This window comes from Macaca nemestrina, chromosome 6 (genome assembly GCF_043159975.1).
Source record: "Macaca nemestrina isolate mMacNem1 chromosome 6, mMacNem.hap1, whole genome shotgun sequence".
Lineage (NCBI taxonomy): Eukaryota > Metazoa > Chordata > Mammalia > Primates > Cercopithecidae > Macaca > Macaca nemestrina.
The window spans coordinates 120692414-120708945 of record NC_092130.1 but is presented as its reverse complement, the minus strand read 5'-3'; the positions used below and the strand labels follow the sequence as shown (position 1 = coordinate 120708945).

The following is a 16532-nucleotide window of genomic DNA, read 5'->3' as shown; positions in this document are numbered from 1 at the left end:
AAACATCCTATCGATTCAGTGCCTCTTCAGAGGAACTGTATTTTATTTAACCAGCACATCTTCACACATTTGAAAAATAGAAACTTGTATGTGGAAAATACCATTTAGTCTAGAAACTAAGCTTTGGTACATATGTAGGTAGACTTAGGACCTTGCTGCAATGAAACTAACCTCCACAAGTCCAGGCTACAGGTTTAGAACCACTATGTGAGAGCATTCGCATAGTAAATTCTTTTCCGATTCTTTGGGGAGCCTTTGCATTAACTGTGAAGGTAGTCAGGAAATTACTCCATTTGGATTTAGAGGATATTTTACCTTTATTTTCTTTGCTATATTTTCAAAGAAGATAATTTGAAATAACTGAAAACAGGGCTTTTTAACTTTCTCGTCCAACCCTCCTAGCTCATGCTCCCTCCCATTCGTGCTGCAGACTGGGAATGGCCTGCTTCTCCTCTGACAAGGGCAGCCTGAAAACAAAGCCAAGCCACCCTTGCAGAGTGGCTGGGTCACCTTCAGCAGATTTACAGCAGTCATTTGGCCTACTGATTTACTGATGAACAGGAGGAAGAAGAAAAGGCCTTTCAAAGTCAGGATCTCTTAGAATTAAAGTTATATTCATTCATTCATTCATATATTCATTCATTGAACAAATTTCTCTTTGTGGTGTTTACTAATGTATTCCTAACATCTGGAACTTATAACTGGATACGTAATAGGTGTTCAATATTATTTCATTCTTTCAACAAATGTTTATTAAGCACCTACCATGTTTTATTAAGCACTGCTAGGTGCTAAGGATACAACAATGAACAAAACAAAGTTTTTGCCCTTATAATCTATAGGGAAAGACAGATAACAAACAAATATCCAATTCAATCTATACTATAAGGTCAGGTATTCTGGGAAAGGGATGGAACGTGGCAGAGAAGGGATTCTATTTTAGTGGTGTTCAGGAAAAGACTCTCAGAGAAGCTTATATTTGAGCACAGACCTTACATGAAAATTTGAGTAAATCAAATGAGAGTTATAGGAATGCTAATGTTTGCTATTATTAGCCTTATTAAAACTTGTCACTTTTTTAAAAAGTCTAGTGCCTGGAGAGTTTCTAGATGGCCTGTGGTTTTCAGTCATATGATCATCACATTAACCACTGATTAAAGTGCATTTTAGTTTCACATTGTTTTTCTCTGTAACATACCGGCATGTACAAAAACTAGCTGGCCCTCATTGATTGGTGCCTGGGTGAAGTTCTGAATGCTTTGGCTGGGAAAGGACTTAAGAGCCTAATGCCCATTGCTGGGTGGAGTGACCCAGTAGGCCAGGTCCTGTGGAGAGGAGTCCCCATCTTCTGCACAGAGGTCACCACCGGTCATCTCAGTGAACAGAATTCATCCACACCTTAAAAAGAAGTGAATCACAGATCTTTTGAGGACCAATGTCAATCACATCACATTAGTAAACTGGATAACAATTACATCCTGTCCTCTTGCACAAAGATGTAAAATCCAAAGCAATTCACCAGAGTTTTTAAAGCATGAACTTTCTTCATTTGAAACAGATGTATAATTAAATGCCAGATGAAATACAAAGCATGAAGTACTGTTTAGTTAATTTATGAGGTTTATGAGGTTTCAATAAAGAAATAATATTCATAATTAATCCAATTTCATTATGTAAAGTGCATGTACATTTGTATAATGTAGAAAAACACCAAAAATTGATGATGACTAAGCACCTTTTGTGTGTATGACACATGCTGGATACTCTATATGGGGTCTCAGATAATTCAGAACCTACTTCATAGGATTTATTTAAGGATTTCCATTCATTGCTGTAAGACACAAATTATTTCACTAGCTTTTAAATAGTTGAGGGGAAATAAAAACCACATTGCATATTTTTTTATTCTATTTGTCCTACCTGTCTTACAAGAAGACAGATATCTGGTTCTTATGACCTTGCAATGTTTGCTGTGCTGATAGCACACATCTGCAATTGTATCTGAGTAATAGTCCCTGTTTTCCAATTACATTTAAAATCTATTCACATTGCCTAAACATCTTAATTCAATGATTCATCAAGCATTTATCGAGCATTTACCATCTTCCAGACAATGTTCTGGGTGTTGGCAGTACATCAGTAACCAAAAAAAGAGTCCTGTTCTCAAACGCCTCCATTCCAGCAGGAAGGGACAAAGGAACACAGAGAAGAAGCAATGGCATAATAAAGAAATGAATTAAATAAGGTGTCAAAAAAAGTCATATCACTATGAAAAAAGAAAACATAAAGCAAGATAAGGGGAGGCCTCAGGAGTGGGCAAATGTTAAGTATGAGGTTCAGTTTGAGGAAAGACTGGAAGGAGGTGAAGAGGGAGCCTGTGAATACGTAAATATCTAAGGGAGGACCATCCAGGCAGAGGAAACAGCCCAAAGGCAGGGCTCACCTGTTGGAGGACTAGGAAATCAGTCAGTTGGAAGGAGCAGAATAAGCAAGATGAAGAGTAAAAGGAGATGAGTTGAAACATAATGAAGTCGTCATATGGTTTGGGGTCTTGAACACTACTGTAAAAACTCTGGCTTTTCCTTGAGTGCAATTATGGATCATTATAGAGTTTTAGGTGAGGAGTGACCTGGTCAGACTCATGTTTTCACAGAATCCTTTAGCTTCTGTGTCAGGAACAGACTGTGGGAGGGACAGAGAGACCAGTTAGGAGGTGACTGCAATCATCCCAGAGAAGGATGATGACAGAAGAGAGCGGCCCCAGAAGTTGCAGAGGTGGTATGAAGTGGCCAAATTCTGGGTGTCTGTTGAAGACAAAACCAGCAGACTATTTCAATGCGGTGAGGTGTGAAAGAAGGAAAGGTGGTGACAATGACTCTATGGCTTGGGCCTCAGAAAAGAGGACAGTTGAGATCAGGAAAGCTGAATGTAGAGTAGATTTGGGGAGTAAGATTAGTAGTTCAGTTTTGAACATGGGTTTAAAATGTTTATATGGACACCAAATCACATTTGATGGAATTCAGCTGTTTTGAGTTTCTCTAATCATGTAGTCACAGGATACTTCACTAACACTAAAGACAAGTAGTTTTATCACTAATTCAATTTTCACATTTCTATCTGTATTTGTATTTATATATATTTTTCTTACCCACAGAAACATCATGTGCACATACCCAAGCATATGTGTCATTCTTTTTCTCTGGCTAGAACCTTATCATCTTCTAAGCTTTTTGCTAACTTGTTTAAAAATTCAGTCCTAACATAGGCATAGGCAAGGACTTCATGTCTAAAACACCAAAAGCAACGGCAACAAAAGCCAAAATTGACAAACAGGATCTAATTAAACTAAAGAGCTTCTGCACAGCAAAAGAACCTACCATCAGAGTGAACAGGCAACCTACAGAATGGGAGAAAATTTTTGCAATCTACTCACCTGACAAAGGGCTAATATCCAGAACCTACAAAGAACTCAAACAAATTTACAAGAAAAAAACAAACAACCCCATCAAAAAGTGGGCAAAGGATATGAACAGACATTTCTCAAAAGAAGACACGCATACCGCCAACAGACACATGAAAAAATGCTCGTCATCACTGGCCATCAGAGAAATGCAAATCAAAACCACAACGAGATACCATCTCACACCAGTTAGAGTGGCCATCATTAAAAAGTCAGGGAACAACAGGTGCTGGAGAGGATGTGGAGAAATAGGAACACTTTTACACCGTTGGTGGGACTGTAAACTAGTTCAACCATTGTGGAAAACAGTGTGGCCATTCCTCAAGGATCTAGAACTAGAAATATCATTTGACCCAGCCATCCCATTACTGAGGATATACCCAAAGGATTATAAGTCATGCTGCTATAAAGACACACGCACACGTATGTTTATTGCGGCACTATTCACAATAGCAAAGACTTGGAATCAATCCAATGTCCATCAGTGACAGACTGGATTAAGAAAATGTGGCACATATACACCATGGAATACTATACAGCCATATAAAAGGATGAGTTCGTGTCCTTTGTAGGGTCATGGATGCAGCTGGAAACCATCATTCTCAGCAAACTATCGCAAGAACAGAAAACCAAATACCGCATGTTCTCACTCATAGGTGGGAATTGAACAATGAGATCACTTGGACACAGGAAGGGGAGCATCACACACCGGGTCCCATTGTGGGGAGGGGGTGAGGGGAGGGATAGCATTAGGAGATATACCTAATGTAAATGACGAGTTAATGGGTGCAGCACACCAACATGGCACATGTACAAACCTGCACGTTGTGCACATGTACCCTAGAACTTAAAATATAATTAAAAAGAAAAAAAATTCAGTCCTAAATGACTTAATAGATGACCTCTCCAGTTAAAGAGAACCATTTCCCTCAGTAGAATGAGCAGTTGGTGAAATAACTTACTCCAAGCCCACCTATCATCTAATAACTAAACAGAATTTGAGACAGGAAATTCAGAAAATATATAAGATTCCTATGTTTTCATATCAGGCATAATGGGGCTGGAAGACAATCCATTCTGGTTCCTTCTAATACACCAACTACTAATAACACAGGAAAAAAACTATTTTGTGAATTATCGTTTAATTTCTTAAAAGTTAACAGCTGAGACCATAAAGTAATTGTGCATAAATACCCACATACTCCACATATGTACACATGTGCACACGCATACACACACACACACCAACTTACACCGCCAAACCAATGTTTAACTCCTCAAAGTAGTTATGTCGAAAAATAACATTTTCCAATAACAATATCACTGCTTGAAATTCTTTTAAAATTATTTTCAGGTTGTTCAAGAATATTTGGTTTAGTTTCTGTCCAGTTAGACTACCTAGGTTTGGGTCACTGCTTTGTTGCTTACTAGCTATATAACCTTGGGTACATTTCTTAACCTCTCTCTGCCTTAATTTCCTCATCAGTAAACTAGAAATTATAGCTCTGTTACATAGACTGAGTGACTTAATATATGAAAAGTGCTTAGAACTGTTTTGCCGGGCACATAGTAAGCATTCAATAAATATTAGCTTTATGTGGCCCATCTTCTTCATCAGATTTGGCTTTGAGGACAGATGTGATTTTTTACTGTTTCCAAAAAGTCACTTAGGGTGTGATTATTGCCGTTATTGAGGCTATTCTATAACAGGTACTGCAGATTTTGTTTAATCTCCCAGCATTCCTCCATAATTTGGGGTGAATAGTGTATCTGTTTAATAATTGTGTTGTTGATGGACATGCCTATATCTTGACATTTGAATATGCCCACTGAAGATTTTGCAGCACTAAGTTCTAAGGACATCAACTTTTTTTTTTTTTTTTTTTTTTGAGACGGAGTCTTGCTCTGTCGCCCAGGCTGGGGTACAGTGGCCGGATCTCAGCTCACTGCAAGCTCCACCTCCCGGGTTTATGCCATTCTCCTGCCTCAGCCTCCTGAGTAGCTGGGACTACAGGCGCCCGCCACCTCGCCCGGCTAGTTTTTTGTATTTTTTAGTAGAGATGGGGTTTCACCGTGTTAGCCAGGATGGTCTCGATCTCCTGACCTCGTGATCCACCCGTCTCGGCCTCCCAAAGTGCTGGGATTACAGGCTTGAGCCACCGCGCCCGGCCAGGACATCAACTTTTAAATAGCTACCAGAAATGCAAATCAATACAACATTCAAATAAGAAGGTTTTGGCCTTCATTTAAGCCCACAGAAAGGCTATAATAAAATGTACAAGTTGGACCGTTTAACAAAATTCCCAGCCCACTCATTCTGGTTTTTCACTTTTTACATTTTTTAATCCATCCGCATATCTCATCCTCATTTCTTCTAGAGCTCCAGCTGACTTGGAAATGTGCTGCCATTTCTCTTCTCGTGACTTGTAGAGACTATCATTTTTTCCAAGGCCATGCACACCAAGGCTGGGCGAAGCAGGTTTTCCACTGTAGCTACTCTGCTATGGAACACTGCTTTCCCTCCCGCTCACCTCTGAAATATACCATCTTCCAAAACAAATGGAAAACCTGCCACTCAAAACAAGATCTAGTAACCTCAGGTCTCATTTCCACTCAAACCAAATTTAGTTCAATTAACGACCCCATTGCTTCAGGTAAGGCCTGATTTAGTGCCCAGTGCTTGGTAACGGAAACTTCAGGCAGACGAGGAGAAGGAAAACAAGGACCCCCAACTTGAATTCAGATTTTAAAGTGATCCAAAGCCCAAAAAAGAATGGTTCAAAGCATAAATATCAGAAAATAACACAACCCTGGAATAATAATTTTTAAATTGACCTTTAGCTTTAAGAGGAGGTTAGTGGCATTTAGAAACCGAATTATGATCCCATTTAATCCTAGTTGTAAACTTAATATTTAAAAGCCCAGACATTTGGAGGCAGAGGCTGCAGTGAGCCGAGATCGTGCCACTGCACTTCAGCCTGGGTGACAGAGCAAGACTTCGTCTCAAAAAAAAAAAAAAAAAAACCCAGACTTTTTTGAGTTTCATACGAGGGATGTGAAATGCTCATGAATTCACTCTCCCACTGTTGGTCCCCCAAGAGCTTCAGTTGGCATTTCAAACTTTGCTGCCCTAATTCTTCTACTCTGCCCAGCTCTCAAAGCTCCTTTAGTGATGACAAGTATTTCTCAAAAGCAAGCAAATGGTTCTATTTTCAGTATAAAATCAACAAAACAAAATGTATAGTATTACTGAAAGAGAAACTTGAAAAATAGGAAAATGAAGCCCCCTTGTGGACAAAACATGTTTTATCAGGTATGCACAAAATTCACTGATCATATTTGAATACAAAAATACTCAGTAGAATATATTTCAGAGTAAAATGCAAAGGATTCACCCAAGATGGTCTAACTCCAATTCCCAGTTCCAGTTTGTTGGGACACAAATGATTTCTTGTACCATCGAATGACCTTGGAGACCAGCCGAAAGCCCCGTGGCTTAAGGAAATGTTTTACTTCGTCCGGAGAAAGAAGTGTGTCTGAAATGGTGGGACACAGAGGTTAACATTCAGATTGCTGGCTATGAACTCCCCCCAGAGTCTGAGATGTTATCAGCAACTCTGCCCCCACGCTCCCACCTCCTTCTCCCACTTAGGCTGCAGACAGAGTTTCTTGCCACCTCCTCCAGGCCCAGATGACAAGTAGGGAGAGTGAGTCATCATGCAGGATAATCCGAATGTCTTGAGAACATGCTATTTGAAAAGTGAGAAACAGCATTGAATCTGAAGACTTGATCACATTTGCATTTGCATAACTGCCTTTGCCCCAGACTCCGCCACTAATTTTGTTATTTTGGGCAAATAACCTCTTGATCTTTAATTCCACCTTAAAATTAGAATAAGAGCAATACTTTCTTTCTGTACTTAACCAGGTCCTTGAGCTTCTTCGCTAACTATGAAGGAAGAAGTGGGAGAACACTGTGGTTCCAGCTCCAACTCGCGTTCTAGCTCTGCCACTTGCTGCCACCAGCAGCCCTTCTGCTTTGGACCTTGGAGAAGTGTCAAAGCCTACAAATTTCTCACCTTTAAAATAAAAATCATGTCTCAGAGAGTTGTTGAAGATTCACTGGGTAAATGTAAAGTGCATAGAACAATGCCAGGCATTGTAAGTATGATGTAAGTAATAACTATTGTTAGGATCATGTAATGGACCATGTAAATGGTTGTTATTATTACTGTTTGATATGCTCTGAAATATAGAAATAAGAAATGTCACTGTCTGAAATAATCTCCTAAGTTTAAAACTTTGCCTGGAAAGAAGTAACTCGTAACCATAACTTTGGAGAAACTATGTTATTGAAAACTGCATCCTCGTGGCTCTACTATTTTGATAAAATGCATATGCTTTATCTATTAGCTTTCACAAAAAAAGTAAACACACCTGATGTGTGAAAATTATTTAATAATGTTAAAGGTTATCAACTTATGAGAACAGTCTGCAATTGATCAATACACACAGTCTTTCAGGAAAGTTTCTATGCTCATTTGCCATTGTTATTATACATTCTAGTGGATAAAAGAGAAACCACACTCCAATAAAAAAATGAGGGGCAGAAATTAAAAGGATGTCTTAAATGTCATCAATTGCCTACACAGGCTATCAAAATCAGCGAGGCCAATTCCTGGATGCCTCTTGGCTCTTATTCATCAAGTTTAAATTATGTTGACATTGGTAATAGCCATTGTGATTATATCATAAAATTTCAGTGCACAAGACTTCATCATTCTAAAATCCTGACAGCAATTTCATTCACATTATACTATAGACACAAAGAAAGCAACACTGTGATTGTATACCCTCATCTACATCCCTTTTTCTTGGAATATTTAAAATTTCATAATGTATTATTTTTCTTCCTTCATAACTTTGGACCACAACAGCAGTATATAAAGTGGATCTGCCAGATTTGCAGACAGTGTCGCTGGTACTTCCATCCCAATCTCCTTTCCTGCTGAAATGAACAAGGCAGAGGGTCAGGGTCAAGGGCAGGCAGGGTTAACCTGCAGGCAGGGCTGGGACCTTGAGAAGTCACAAGGAGACTTCAAAGCTGAGGGAAACAATCTGACTCCCACCTAGAACACAGAGCCCTCTTACATGCGGTGACGTATCCTGATAAAGTGGGACTTGGGGGTTGTTATAGGCTGTGTCAACTCTAGCATTACCCTATAGTACAGTTTCGAGTGTCCTGGTGGATAGTAGTTCCAGTAGATGAACTTCTGGGACTTGACTCAATCCCATAAAAGGACAGATTAGCCCAGAAACAGGAGGAGTGATGAAAAAAATGTGATTCATATCTATAAAAGAATCTAGCTTTGCTAGGTCAGTGGCTTACAATGTTTTTTCATTAATACCAAAGCTAAAGAATACATTTTACAAAGCAACTTAGTATACATATGTATATTCGTATGTGTGTGTGTTTAAAACTCTATATATATCAAGTGAAATTTTCACAAAAACAATATTTACCCTCATTATACACAACACATTCTGATACTACCCATTCTATTTAATTTTTTAAAAAATTGGTTCTGACTCAATTAATTTCACAGCCCACTCCACAGGTTGCAACCTGCAGTTTTAAAATGCTGTTACAGAGCATTCCCATTGTAGATAGCAGAGTGGGGGCTCTGGACAAAGACAACCTGGCCACAAGACCCACCCACTCTTCTAACCATATGACTTTGGTCAAGTGACTTAACCTTTCTGTGCCCCAAGTCTGTTGCAGTCTTCGTTTTATTTCAAGAGTCGTTGAGAGAATTACATGAGAAATCATTTAACCACTTATGTGATACTTTTAGAAATGATCCTGACTCCTAGCAGGGACTCAATAAGTGCTGGCCTCCTTCTCTGTCATTATCTCTGAAAGGCCTGTGGAATAAAACTGTCTGGCGTTGGGGGGTCCTTATGCCCAGAAATCAACTCTCACCATGGAGAGGTATCTATTCACTCTCCTCCTCCCTCCATCTGCTCCAGTCACATGAGCTTTGCATGTCATCAAACACGCTCCAGACTCACTGTCTTTGCCCTTGATCATTCTTCTGCCTCAAGTGCTCTTCCCTCTAATATTCCTATGACTCCTCACTTCCCAGTCTAATCACCCTCCCCCAGCTTCCCATCTTTACTCAGAAAAGAGTTCACTCACAGGCTGAAGGCTGCCTGTCCTGAGAAAGCCCTGCTCACAAGGTTGGCACTGCACTGGTGTCTGGGAACTTGGCTATTAAAAAGTTTCCCATGCTGATATAAAACTTTCCCTAAATTATAAGGGAGGCTCGCTGTGTCTAAACTGCTTGTATAAATCATGTGGTTTATGCTGGACACCTGTTTCCTTCTAGGGGTCAGGGATTTGGGTACATACTAAGCAGAGCGTGTCTACCTAACCAGCTCCCAATAAAAATCCTGGGCACCCAGTATCTCATGAGCTTCCCCTGTATCAACACTTTGCATGTGTCATGACAACTCGTTGCTGGAGGGATTAAGTGCATCCTAGGTGACTTTCCTGGATAAGGACTCTTAGAGCTTGACCCAGTTTCCTCTGGACTTCACCTCATGTGCTGGGTCCCTTTGCTGATTTTGCTTCACATTATTCATGGTAATAAATCTTAGCCATGAGTATGCTAAATCCTATGAGTCCTTGCAAATCAGTGGGGGAGATCTTCGAAGCCACCCACACACAAGCCTCCACGCCTTGAACAGACCTTCCCGGACTACCATCTCTGTAGTCTCAGTATTCTTTAATTGCAGTCATTCTCTATCTCCTCAAGTGCTTTACTGCAGAGTAGAGCAGATCTTATTCCATTTATAAAATAATTGTATTGTCTTCCCTACTGAACATAAGCTCCATGAAGGCATTAGGCACTCAGTATTTGTTGAGCCTCCATAATGTGCCAGATACCATGCCACGCACTGAGGGCACCACAGGGAAAAGACAGATAAAGCCCCTTCCAAATGGAGCTTACATTTATGGGAGGAGACACAAAACAGATTTGCTTATTTGTTTAATACCAGAGAGTGGTTGGCACTAAAAAAATAATAATAAATAAGAGTCCGGGGATAAAGGATGGCATGATGCTATTTCTTCTGGGGTGGTTAGAGAAGGTCTCTTTTGAGAGCATCACATCTAGAAGCTTGGGGAGCCGTAGTCTAACTAGGCTACCTTCCCAGAGGAGGTAACACACCCACACTTAAAGGGAAGCCGTCTAACTAAATTGTGTACCACATGACTAAAAATCAATAAAATCCCAAAAGTCATTATTCACAATAGTCATAATTTAAACAAACAAAAAATTATTTGGCAAATAAGCTAAAACACCTTGGTTTGGGAAGACTTTCATTTAGCACGCCATGATCATTGCTTAGAATTCGAGAAACAAATTCTTGGATTTCTTTCATTTAAGAAAAAATCAAGAAAGTCCTCCCAAAACTTCTTCTACATCTTTACATGGCTAGTTAGTATGTCCCACAGTAGTACCTAGTCACCTTGAGACGTTAGACACACTGACTTGAAAACCAAAACTATTTGTACGCTTGTTAAAGAGAAGGGAAATGGTTCATCTGAAATGTAAAACCTCCACCTAGTCTAGACTAAAGTGAGTCTATCCAATGTAAAATGGCAGCTCTACTGCTTCTCCATCTGTCTAAGTCCAGCTTCAACCAGAGAATATCAACAAGCTTTACAACCATAGACTCATAGGGCATTAGAACTGGGAGGGATTGAGAGATCACCAAGTAAAACAATACCCCATCCCCGGGGTTTTGCTATTAAGGAAAGTAATGCCCAGAGATATTTTGCTGAAGTTCATATGAGCAGTTTACAAGCCTTAAACTCCATTCTCCCAATTTTAATCCAAAACCTTCAAGGTAAGGAACAACTTTCTATACTGATAAATAAACGAATAAACTCAGAAAGAGCCAGCATTGAATGACACATCCTTCAAAAACTGGGAAGTCGTGCACTTCCTGAACTGGATCCAGACTATCCAGGGAATAAGGTAAGAATAAAGGAAACAGTCCTCGGCCACAGTTAGTCTTTCTTTTTTCCGTGAGAGAACACACCCTTATATCAAGGTTGGAGAGAGGTGGTCTGGGCAGACCCTTGAAGCAACCCAGCAGTGTCTGATGGAGACTGTTTCTCCCTAATTCCAAGGAAGGACAGAGACAAAGTCTAGGGTACATATTTTCCCTCTCACGTTTTAACGTTTCTGAACATCCTAATTTGACAGGTATATTTACTATCGTAAAGTTGATATTAAGCTGATGGTGCATCATATGAGACTTAGGAACTGAAAGCCAAGCCCAAAATGGAGCTTCAATTCCTAAAGAGGCCTAAGAGTTTACTAGTTATCCTTCGGTTTTCTCCTTCATTGGTCAACTCCAGCACTTCTCCAGTAACTTTCTACATCTCAACCTCCCTATTCCCTCTCTTGCGTCTCTCTCATCCTGCAATTCTGTACCATGTAGCCAAATGCCCAAAGCCTCTACTGAGGTTCCCGGGTAAACCCATACATGCTGATAACAACTGCTACAGCTCTATCCCATAAAAGCCACTTCAGTAGAAGCAAGAGGCACAGCAGCTGTGGTACTTTTCTTTTTCTTGCTAATAAAGACACCCCCTGACAACTGGATGCATTGAAAGAGCTTGAGTCAGTCGAGAGGAGCAGGGAAAAGTGTCAGAATGTGGGGGCAAAATGTCAGGTTCAGACAGACTTAGCATCAAGTCCACGCCTCCTTTTTACCTCTCGGTGCCTCAGTGTTCCTGCAGTATAAGTAAGGTTATGAATCACAGACGTTTCCTTAGAGGGCTGTGAAAATGACACCAGTTACGGAAGAGGCCTGGTACTTGGGAAGCACACAATAAATGTAAACTTCTATAACTGTATTTAATAACAATGGACACCTAAAATTCCTCGTTGTAGCTGCCAACCTATTTCCCAGATCACTTTGCAGAGAGAGTTCAGGAGGCATTACTACAACATGAATCTGTGGGGTGGGGAGATGTGGCTGAAAACAGTGGGGCAGCCTAAATTGTGACCAACTGGAACAGACCATCCCAGATTACCTGAGCCATACTGTGGAGTCAAACGATAATGTGACAAGTTCTTAAGGTAAAAACACTATTAATTTTTCACTTAAAATATAAAGACTGAATAATCAATCAAGCTCTAAGATAACTAAAAGCACTAAAAAGCCTATTTCTAGATCCAATTGTTTTGAACAAATAAAAACCCTTACAATTTTTAACCCTGTAAAGTGCACTAGTTACATAGCCTCTGGGGGGTTCCTGGCTATGCCTGCACAATCATTTAATTGGCCCTAGGGTGCTTTATAAATTAAGGTCAATGGTTTACTGCTTCGTATTTCTTCGCTATTCTCCCTGCTGTCATTCTGTCTCTCCCTGTTACCTATGTGGTCACCACTCTCACCAAAGACTGTTTTCCTGTTTGTATCACCACCACCCAGAGATGGTGCATCTGCTGTGCCAATCTGTAGCTTGGTGGTCTAGATCATCCTTGCCACTTAGAAAATAACCTTTGAGATCTATTGGGTTAGAATAATACTAGCCCTAACCATTATTTTGTTAGTTAAAATGGTCCATTTTTTAAATCCTCCACAATAGCCCCCCCCCCCCAGAAAAGCACAGTAAAGAAAGCAGGGTCACAGAATTCTCAGACTAGAAGTCAGGAGACCCCTACAACCAACCAGTTACAGCACCTTAGGCTGCACACTACTCCCTGGGTTCTAGTTTACTCACCTGTAAAACAAGGTTAGGGATAACATTTGGTCTTCTTTTTAACTGAGAGATTATACATAAAAAATATTATATCATATTGGTATATGCATATGCATTACACATTTATAAATACATATGAAAATAGTGTATATACTATAGAATATACAATACATAGATGTGTTTATTTTAGATCAGTTGATCTATTATGTTGGTGCCAAAGTGATTGTGGTTTTTGCCGTTATTTTCAGTGACAAAAACTGCAATTACTTTGGCACCAACCTGATACATCAGTGGCTATTAGACAACACTGTCAAAACTAAATCCAGCCACATGGCCAGTCAGAGACTTACATTGGTTTCTTATTCTTTAGCCATGATGGTAATGAACTTCAGAAACAGAGGGAGGAAGGATAAATGCAGATGTACTTTAAAAGTCAATCTGGGATCACACTGAAAAGGATGAAAGGCTGTCTGAAGGAAAGGGAGAAAATTGCTCAAATGATGAAAACAGTATCATGCTTTTCTTTTTTAAAACATTATGAGGGTAAAGTGGCTTTGGAAGCTCTATGTTCCCTCAGCCACTCCACACAGATAGAATATATCTGCATGTTCTCCCATGGCTACAAAATCGTCCAAATCATTTCCTAGAATCCAAGGCCCTCATTTCCAGCCTATGCTGTGAAACATGGATCTTTGATTCTAGTGGGTTAGTTTTCTCCCTGCCCTGTAAATGTAGTTTTGAACACATTCTTGCCTCTGCCTACCAGAATCTGCCCCATCCCTTACTGTTTAGAATACTACTGTTCAATACAGTAGCCACTAGGTAGATGAGACTATTTAAATTTAATGTAAACTACTTAAATTATATAAAATTTAAAATTTCATTCCTTAATCATACTAGTCTTATTTCAACTACTTTCCAACTGCATGTGACTGGTGGCTACTGTATTGGAAGCACAGATACCACATTTTATCACCACACAAAGTTCTACCAGATAGTGCTGGTCTATAGCAAGGGTTGGCAAATATTTTCTTTTTTTTTTTTTTTTTTACTTTAAGTTCTGGGATACATGTGCAGAGCATGCAGGTTTGTTACATAGGTATACAAGTGCCATGGTGGTTTGCTGCACCCATCAACCTGTCGACTAGGTTTTAAGCCCCTCAGGCATTAGATATGTGTCCTAATGATCTCCTTCCCCTTGCTCCCACCTCCCGACAGGCCTTGCTGTGTGATGTTCCCCTCCCTGTGTCCGTGTGTTCTCACTGTTCAACTCCCACTTATGAGTGAGAACATGCAGTGTTTGGTTTTCTGTTCCTGTGTCAGTTTTCCGAGAATAATGGCTTCCTGCTTCATCCATGTCCCTGCAAAGGACATTAACTAATTTTTTTTAATGAATGCATAGTATTCCATGGTATATATGTGGGCTGGCAAATATTTTCTATGAAAAACCAGAACTATGAAACCCCGTCTCTACTAAAAATACAAAAAACTAGCCGGGCGAGGTGGCGGGCGCCTGTAGTCCCAGCTACTCCGGAGGCTGAGGCAGGAGAATGGCCTAAACCCGGGAGGCGGAGCTTGCAGTGAGCTGAGATCCGGTCACTGCACTCCAGCCCGGGCTACAGAGCAAGACTCCGTCTCAAAAAAAAAAAAAAAAAAAAAAAAAAAAAGAAAAACCAGAACTAAGTTTAGGCTTTTGAGGCCATGAGACAAAACAGAGGATATTTTATGGGTACTTACATAACAAGAAAAAAGTTTTTTCACAAATTTTTTACCAATAAAATTCAAATAATAATAATAATAATTGAGCCAAGTGTGGCGGCTCACAGTTGTAATTCCAGCACTTTGGGAGGCTGGGGCAGGAGGATCACTTGCACTCAGGAGTTGAGACCAGACTGGGCCACCTCTATCAAAAATAATAAAAAACAATTAGCTAGGCATGGTGGCATGTGCCTGTGGTCCCAGCTACTCAGGAGGCTGAAGTGGGAGGATCATTTGAGTCTGAAAGGTGGAGGTTACAGTTAGCTGGGATCATGCCACTGCACTCCAGCCTGTCTGACAGAGTAAGACCCCATCTCAAAATAATAATAATAATAATTGAATGTAATTTGTTTTTGTAATAGACACCTACTACTGAGAAGAATGGAATTCTTTTTTCAGGGAAAACATTTTGCTTACATGAGCTTCAAAGTTAATGTTTCCTATAATTAAATTGATTGCAAATGTTCATCTATAAAAACCATTCTCAGCTTGTAGACCATGCAAACAAGCAGGCAGCACGCCTGATGGGGCCTGTGTACTATAATTCCCAAGTTCTTCCTGGACTGTTTCTCAACAGGACACTATCAACGCTTCGGGTGGGTCATTTCTTCATTTTGTAGGATTAGCCCATACATTGAAAATAGTATACATCCTTGGCCCTCAGGCATTAAATACAGTAGCATCTTCCAGTCAATGTGATAACAAAAAACCCCATCACATATTCAAGCTCTCCATCACCCAAAGGGAGGCACCATTGCCAGACAGAACCATAGAATCTTTCTTACATCCACCTTTTCTGCACCTCTGACCATACAACTTCCTCTGACCCTCTAAATAATATATTATTAACTATTGACCCTCATAAGCAGTATAAACAAGGCTGAAATTGCCAAATATGTATGTGGAAACATTCATCTCAACCAAATTTCAAGTTGAACACATTCAGATTCCCATGTCTTGACATACTTGATGAATGAGCCCACTATGGGCTCATTTGTGTGAGAGGCTAAGGCTTCTCCCAGAAACACAGTCACACTAAAGGAAGAGAGTCAAGATAAAAACCTGGTCTAGAAAACATGGACCAGTGCTGGGGGAATTAATGGTTTATATCTCCATTCATTCATTCCTTCAACAAATATTTCCTGTTTACTCTGCGTTAGGCACTGCTGGAGATCATGGACAAAGGCATGTAGGAGCCATCAGGCTTCCATGCTGTCCTTCCATCCTCAGCCTGTTGTTCAGCGGTCATGCAGTTCCCTCATCTGTCCAACAAGACAAATGGTAGCACATATCTCAGCTGGCTTAAGCCCTTAGAGAAGTACCTGGCACATAATTACAGCAAATACTTACTTTTTGAGCACTTATTGTATTAGTTACAGTTTTTCTTCAAGCCAGTCTTATGGATTCATGCACAGGTTCTTAGAAGAAGAGACAGAAAGAAAGCGTACATGAAAACCACGAAAATCTATTAAATGGAAGTTTTTGGATACTTGAGTGTAAATTGGCATGGAAGGGTTTGCCAGCTTCAAT

At 40.0% G+C, this 16532-nt stretch overlaps 1 protein-coding gene across 8 annotated transcripts in view; it reads right to left on the bottom strand.

Annotated features, from left to right (window-relative positions):
• Nucleotides 1-16532, bottom strand: part of LOC105499377 (chondroitin sulfate proteoglycan 4-like) — a 109294-nt gene that overhangs the window by 72615 nt on the left and 20147 nt on the right. Inside the window, exons 3-4 of one of the 8 annotated variants that reach the window (XR_011625027.1) lie at nucleotides 16353-16420; nucleotides 13595-13714 (exon numbers count right to left, since the gene is read on the bottom strand). The exons of 3 other annotated variants lie outside the window; for them this stretch is intronic. Coding sequence is in view for 1 of the 5 variants with exons in the window: in XM_011771924.2 (XP_011770226.2) it covers nucleotides 16400-16420 (21 nt within the window). In the remaining 4 variants the exon portion in view is untranslated. Of the gene's footprint in view, nucleotides 1-1198; nucleotides 1684-6855; nucleotides 14663-15191; nucleotides 16421-16532 lie in introns of those variants that run through there. 4 more of the 8 variants (XR_011625026.1, XM_071098928.1, XM_071098929.1 and 1 more) reach the window with 4 other exon arrangements.